The following is a 7,675-nucleotide window of genomic DNA, read 5'->3' on the forward strand; positions in this document are numbered from 1 at the left end:
TGGAAAGCAGCTGCAGGACAATAAGAGAGTTCATAACCAGCAACTTTGTGTGACTTTTGTTTTATGCAAAAGCTAAACATTGTGAAGATTTGTATTTATTATAGGAGAATAATGTTTCTCTGAACTGTTTATAAAACAATTCAAACAGCAGCAGCAGCAGCAGCAGCAGGCTTCTCCCCCCTTCTTCCCTGATGTTGTTCCCCGCTGTTCCCTCCCCCTTTCCCGGCTCCTCCTCTGCCTGGCTTCTCGCTCCACAGAGTCGAGCTTCCCAAAAAAAAAAAAAAAAAAAAAGAAAAGAAACTTCCTGAAGCTTCTGTGTTGAATGCAGACCCGGTGGAGGGGAGACCTTTATGGATATGAAATAGAATAAAGCAACATGGTGCTGATGACCGAGCAGGCCGACGCACCTTTGACCCCGCAGTGCGCACCGGAGCAACTTTCCCACCGGGACTCCCGAGGGAACCGGTGAGTCTGGATGAGATGGAGAAGGAAGGCCTCGTGCATTGGTGCTTTATTTGCATTAACATCCTGTTTATTTTGAATTAAAGGGATGTGCATGCTGCATGCTTTTTTTTTATACAGATGCATACGTGGCACGCAATAAAATCAGATATGGTTCATTTGCATTTGGAGGCATAACTTTCTTTCTCTCATGTTATGAATCATAGCTGTTGGTCTGCTTTACTTCATGTGTTTGTGCGGCTGATTGATGCAGAGGAAAAGAGGGAATGGTTTCCTGTGGGTTGTGTTCAGGTCTGAGGTGGATCATGGAGGGGAGAGGAGATCCAGGAGGTTTGGAGGGTCACCTGCAGACCTCCAGCCGGGTCTGGACTTAGAGGCGGACCTCTCGGAGAGCAAGAGGAAACCAGCCGGCATGAGGTGAGGAGGGGTATTTATTGTCCTCTGAGAGGCTGCTTGTATAATAAACCAAATATAACAACTGTAGCTGAAAAGATCAGTCAATACTTTTTAACACAAAACTTCAGCTTTAGCTTCTGTAATGTTGGATTTGCTGTTTTTATCAGTTTCATATAACTTTAAAATGAATATTTTAGAGTTTTTGACTGTTTGATGGACAAAATAAGAAGTTTGAAGATTTCACTTTGGTATTTTTTCACTATTTTCTAGCAGTTAATTGAGAAAATGTATATAATACATTTTTTAAACAATTTGTCTCAATAAGAATACAAAGTGGATAGACCCACAAAAGTTACACATTAGTTTCTCATTAAGAAAAGCAATTAAAAGTGGAATTGCACATTTAGCCTATAGGCTTTTAAGATCAATCGGGCATGAAGGAAATCAATAGTTTTGGCCCTTTAAACAACTAAATCTAAATATTTTGATGTGCTAAAACAACTGGACTTCATGTAGATTCCTTGATTCTTACTTAATTAAAAACCTTTGTGTCTTTGGATTGTTATCAACTGTGTCGTTTCGCACATTCAATTGCAGCCATTAAGGTGACAAATGCAAATGTAGAAGCATCTTAAGTGATAGATAAAGGCTATAATTATAACTTAGCAACACCCTGAAGAAATCTATAGAATAAAAGATACATTTTCTTGAAAATGATTTCTTATCGTAGCTTAAACTGGATTGACTTTGCTAAAGTTGCTCTGTAATTCCACCTAACTACTGTTTACCTGCATGACCAAAGCGCTGTTTACAGATTTGACTGTTGCTGTGTAAGCAGCTCTTATGTAACCGCCGCTGACACCACACAAAGCCAAATGAAGGTCGTTTCCTTCTTGCCTAATGATACAATCTTTAACATAAATGTTATCTTCTATTCGTTAGACTGAAACCTGCGGAGCAGCTCTCTCCACTGCTGAGTCCGAGTGACTTTGAAACAAAGTTTGAGAGGAAGAAATCCCAGCACAGTCACGTACGGACACGTCTAGTCTAATCTCATCTAATCACACATTTTCACATGTTTCTTTTGCAGTTAACAAGATAGAATGTTTGTTTTTCAGTTATCCAAGACAAACACCCATTATCATAAGTTATTCAAGGAGGTCAGCAAAGATGAGCTCCTCAAACAAAGTAAGTTTCAGATTATTTTCTCACATAAAGAGGCAAAAAAAACCGATACTGAGTTCTGTTTTGTGTCGACAGGCTACACTTGTGCCCTGCAGAGAGACATCTTATATCAGGGCAAAATGTTCGTCTCCGATAACTGGATCTGTTTCCACTCCAAGGTCTTTGGCAGAGATACCAAGGTATGACACTGTGACTGTAATAAAGTTCATATTTTACGGGTGAACTATGTTGTATATGATGGTGGTGTGTTTTTTTTTCTTCCTAGATTTCAATCCCAGTGGTTTCCGTGACGTTCATCAAAAAAACTAAAACTGCATTATTGGTGCCAAACGCCCTCGTGATTGAAACAATAAGTGATCAGGTAAGAAGATTGTTGACGCAGTCAGTGTTTCTGACATGAACATGAAAGTGATTCTAATTTAAAATAATGCTTTTTTCCAGCATGTGTTTGTGTCGTTCCTCTCTCGAAACACCACATACAAAATCTTGGATTCCGTCTGCGTTCATTTGGAGGTAAATAACAATCTTATTTGTACCGATAGAATTCTATGGTTTCAATTTTGGATTTTTTAGAAAATGTTGTGTCGTTCAAGCCCAAAGATTAAACATTTGCATGTTCTAGGGACACAAATTTCTGTTTCATATCACAGTAAATTGAATGTTTTAGTATTTTGGCTGCACAAAAATACAGTTTGAAGACGTCTCATTGACCTCTAGGAGATTGTGATGGGCTCTTTTGCACTATTGTATTTATATCTTACAGTCTAAACACAAGTTAAAACAATAACACGCTAACAATTAAGAAATATTTTGACATTTGTGGAAATATGCAAATATGTTTTCATGTGTTTAAGATGAGTATATTGATACAACTCTAATGTTTCAATGCTAAATATGAAGCTACCACCAGCAGCTGGCTAGCTTAGCTTAGCATAAAGACAGGAAACGGGTGTAAACAGCTAGCCTGGCTTCATCCATAGGCACATATACCCCGTTAAAGAAAAATGAAACGATTAAAAAACCACAACTTTTTCCTTGTTGCTCAACAGCAAACAGCAGACAGACACAGGAGGTGGTGGAGACAAAAAATGGAGCTAAAAGAGAGAGAATATTAGACCTTACATTCATCTAATGGCCAGAAAAACGACTCCAGTTAAAATATAATGTTGTAACATGTCTGCTGGCTGTCTAGATAGGCAACTTTATGCTAACATATTAGCCATAGCATCTTTATGAGGTGATAATAATAAGGTGTTTTGTTTTTATACCTTGTTCTGCTTCTGCAAAGTTGCAAAACACTTTTATTTCTGTTTAAAAAAACGATATGTATTTTCTATTACATACTTATGTGTGTTTGTGTCCTTCCAGTTGGATAAGACATGTAGCAGCCCGGTTATTTCCTCCTGTGAAAACAGCTTCAGAGTGAAATGCCCGGCGTCGCTTCCTTTGGTCAGTCTGTTCGTCCAGTTTTATGTGATGTTTTTGTACACGATGTATTCATTGTCGTATATTTTCCATTGTGATAAAAAAAATCTACTTGTTCTCATGTTATATATACAATACCTTCTCTGTATGTGGTACCCATTGTATGTTGTATTTTAATGTATGTGCACTGCAGGACTTCTCTGCAGACTTCTCCGACCTCGACGGAGTTGTGCAACAAAGACGTCAGGAGATGATGGAGAGCAGCAGCTCCGGCTCTCAAACTCCAGATTATGACAAAATAACAGGTGAGTGTTTGCTCCTGTACCCGTACTTTAATCCGCTGTACTCACTTTTGTTTGTTTTTTTACCTCTCTTCAAATGTGCTTAGGGTGTAAGGTGTCACTGCGGCTCTGACAGACTTTAGTTTTCAAATAGCTGGAGTGAAGCCAAGTGAAATTTGAGCTATGGAGACTTTTGTTTGTGTTATAGCAAAGACAGTTGCCATGAAAACAGTGATGATCCTATTGAACATCTTAAGCTATTGTTATCAGCCCTTTTTTTTCATCTTAAAAGCGAACAGAAAGCCCTTGACCTGTAAAGACGTTTGGTGAGTCTATTATTAATAATGTTTACTTAGGATACCAGAGCAACGAGTTCATTTCTGTTTGTTTGAGCAGACTTCCCCGGCCTCCCGGACACGTTTCTAAGTGCCGTGAAGAGCGCCGAGGTTTCGGTCCACGCAGACATTCATCTTCAGACTCAGAGCCAAAAACACGGAGCTGCCCTGAAGAACGGTAGCTTGACACTGGTTCTCATTGAGTTTAAAAGAAGCTTTGTTAAACCTTTGGGGTTTCAGTGATTCCCAGAATAAATACAGATTGGAATTGTACGATATAAATCAAGTAATCCATTCATACGTAAAGGTATAGTTTCACAAAAACTCTTATTTGTGTTCCATGTAGAGCGTTAGATGAGAAGATTGATACCACTCTCATTTCTGTACAGGAAAAACGAAGCTAGTGCCAGCTGCTGGTTAGCTTAGCTTAGCATAAAGACTGGAAACAGGAGGAAACAACTAGCCTGAATCTGTGCAATACTTATTAAAAATTAAATATAAAAATCGAAAAGTTGTGGTTTAAGTCACAGGTGTATCTTGTTTACATAATTAAGATATAATGTGTTAATTAGTGAGATTTAAAGGAGCTGGTAGGTGGATTATGCTCCATTTAGACCCAGCCAGGCTAGTTGTTTCCCCCCGTTTCCAGTCTTTATGCTAAGCTACGTTAACTGGCTCTTTACTTTTCATTATTTTTCATTACCTTACAGACATGAGATCAATCTTTTCCCTTTAATGCATGAAGTATAGTTCCCAAAATGTCACAAATATTCCTCTATTGTTGCACCTCATTTATTTATTTTTCCCAAATTTATATTTCTGTCTTTTTGCTTTTTCCTCGCAGGGTCTACAAAGCTCAAAGACAAATCCTCACAGCCGATGTCCTTACAAGCCATCCTCCTCATCTATTTGTTTTTGTGAGTAACCTTTTGATTACATGGAATACGAGACGCTGACAAGACAATCGTTGGATTCATGTTCCATTATTTGCGTGTGTCAGCGATTGTCTGAATGTTTTTCGTTTCTCTCCACAGAGTTAGTGTTCTCGTCTTGTCCTCCTGTTACATGGCTTTCAAGATCGTGGCTCTTGAGCATCGTCTGAACTCCTTGGTGTCCGTGGGGCAACACATTCGTAACGAGTAAGAGCTGGGTTCAAGTGTCTTTTTAAATTGATTTCGTTGGTGCAACATCTCGCATTATTTGATTAATGATTCTAATGCAAATGTTTGTTTTTGCAGAAACGCGGTGAGCCACAAGCCTCAGGAAGAAGTGAACGCTGAGATTTATGGAGAACTGTCTTCCAACTTGTTCAAGCTTGAAAAGGTTCGTCCAGTGTTCATGCACTTGCAGAACAAATATTGTAATTGAAAAGTCTCTACTGTTATTGTTGAATAGTTTAAAGAAATACCTCACCCACAAAATGATTATTTGTTTAGCAATAACTCTCTCAGTGTTGCTCTGAATTCCTGATGAACGCTCAATATTTAGAGCACAAGTAAACAGTCAGTCCGCGTTGCAAAATTATTTATTTAAGCTTCACCATAAATTAATGATCTCATTCAGTTGTGGCTTCTCAAAAGTCACCAGATGGGCTCCGTAATGTGCTGGTTATGAGGCTGTGATGTCATGGTGCATGTCCAATGTTAAAACTTATCAGCAGTCATCTCCACTTCTGTTTTATGGAGATTCATTAATGGTTCAAAAACATTTTCGTTGTAACGTTTAAATGTGATTATGCCCACCTCTTGGCGGTCAAAGCCAGCCGTCCAAGGGCCAAAGTTGGCTGAGATAAATCCATAAATCTCTCAAATTCAGTTTTGCACATATCTTTAGGTTTAGCACTCAGATTATCCTAGCAGGAATTTACCGGGGTGTAACATAATCCCGGGTCGCATTTAAGGGTTAAACAAACGACATATAACGTGTTTATATACGAGCTTTATAGGTGCGAGTAGGCAAGCGCCGCCAGGCTAGCTGTTTCCCCCTGTTTCCAGTCTTTGTGCTAAGCTAAGCTAAGCTAACCATGTTTCAAGGAAAGATATGGGAGTGGTATTGATATTTCCTAAAATGTTGACCCTTCCTTTGAAAAAAGTCTATCAAAGTATCTGCTGTAGTTTAAAGTTAATATGAGTTTAATATTTTTTATCCGAGCATGTTTTCAGATGTCATCCTTGTTTCTAAATCCTAGATTCAAAGGAGCCTTCGGAAGCTACTTGAAGAGACTTAAAAGAAGACTTTTGTCCGTCTGAACAGAAGCGTTTCTTTTTTTTATCAGAGATGTTGGTTTATCACTGAAGATCAGCAGAGATCACGTTTGTTGATGGACAGCTCATACAGAAAGCTTTCTTAAAACTGTTTGAACTTTAACTTAAATTGTGCAATAATAGCTTCTTTCCCTCGTTCCACTCAGGACTTTTTGTAACTTTTTTCCAAACGAAATGTTGTGCAGAAGGGTAAACTGAGAACGTAAAGGCATGTATGCAGTATTTATCTGGGAGCTTTTATTTTGTATTTCACAATAGTGGGATTTTTTTTAAAGGTCCAAAGGTCATATTTCAATGTTTTCCAAACATTTCTTAAAAGGTCAATTAAATTATATTTATGTCATGTGTAAAAAAAAATCACTCTTTTAATGACATTTAAAAACAACTTCCTGTTACAGTGTGTGGTATCAGAAAATAGAAGACGAGCTGTATAGTAGTAGTTTTTTTTTTACTGTAAATGACAGGTTTATACACTAACTTCTTTTAAGAGCTTCTCAGCTAATTATATTTTTTTAAAAGTTGTCCTGTACATTTCCACAGACACTTAGATTTTAGCTGCTGTCGGGTGTTTTTGTATCTAAAGACCTGCCAGTCATTTCAGAAACAATAGAAGAGAAAGCTTGAGCTTTAAGCTGTGCTGGTTTGTTTACATTTAAATCACAGACTGTGCCTTTAACAATTTGTTTGTATCGCAGTCTTGAAATAAATGTCTCTGATAAAGTCTCTGTTGGTCTGAATTTGTATTTTTTCTGGGAGCAGGAAGTTTGTCAGCAGGTCTGAAAACGCAGTCAGCTGACGAAGAGCATAAACAAATGAATGCAAAGCTTTAAGTAATCTAATCACGAGTACTGATGCTAGTTGGCAGTGCTGGAAGAAGTATTCAGTTTACTGAAGTTAAAGCAGCAATACTTCAGTGTAAAAATACTTAATTAAAATGGAAAAAAAGCCCTGTGTTTAAAGTAACACTTCAGTATAAGTACATAGTAGATTAAAATAATAGTAGATAAAATAAAAATATTTTATAAAGTGATCATAATTTGATCATAATTTGTAAAATCTTAAAGTCATACAGGTGTGTTTTTATTCATGTTTACTAAAGTTTATTCTGTTGCTTATATTTTTTACTCGTCCAACACTTTGAATGCAGGTCTTTTACTTGTAATTGAGTATTTCTATATATGTTAATACTGCTACTTTTAATTCAAATACAATTTCTGAATACTCAATTTAAATAAAAGTACCAAAAATCACAGTGTAGAAATACTACAGTGTAAAAGTACCAAAGTATAGGCATCAAAATATATTTATAGTACAAAAGTAAAAGTAC

General features: G+C 37.3%; 1 protein-coding gene across 4 annotated transcripts; it reads left to right on the forward strand.

The window, feature by feature from the left end:
* Window positions 1–7,071, forward strand: LOC129102566 (GRAM domain-containing protein 2B-like). 4 transcript variants are annotated; one of them, XM_054612775.1, is made up of 14 exons: window positions 1–465; window positions 724–879; window positions 1,801–1,888; window positions 1,977–2,046; window positions 2,119–2,222; window positions 2,309–2,404; window positions 2,485–2,556; window positions 3,412–3,492; window positions 3,662–3,773; window positions 4,146–4,262; window positions 4,929–5,001; window positions 5,119–5,223; window positions 5,323–5,407; window positions 6,273–7,071. In XM_054612775.1, the coding sequence occupies exons 1-14, from the start codon at window positions 377–379 to the stop codon at window positions 6,309–6,311; spliced, it is 1,287 nt and encodes a 428-aa protein (XP_054468750.1). In that variant the 5' UTR covers window positions 1–376; the 3' UTR covers window positions 6,312–7,071. The 4 variants fall into 4 exon arrangements, with proteins under 4 accessions (XP_054468750.1, XP_054468751.1, XP_054468753.1 ...); XM_054612776.1 differs by having other exon boundaries at window positions 754–879; XM_054612778.1 differs by having other exon boundaries at window positions 382–465; window positions 716–879.
* The last annotated feature ends 604 nt before the right edge of the window (window positions 7,072–7,675 follow it).

This window comes from Anoplopoma fimbria, chromosome 14, assembly GCF_027596085.1.
Source record: "Anoplopoma fimbria isolate UVic2021 breed Golden Eagle Sablefish chromosome 14, Afim_UVic_2022, whole genome shotgun sequence".
NCBI lineage: Eukaryota > Metazoa > Chordata > Actinopteri > Perciformes > Anoplopomatidae > Anoplopoma > Anoplopoma fimbria.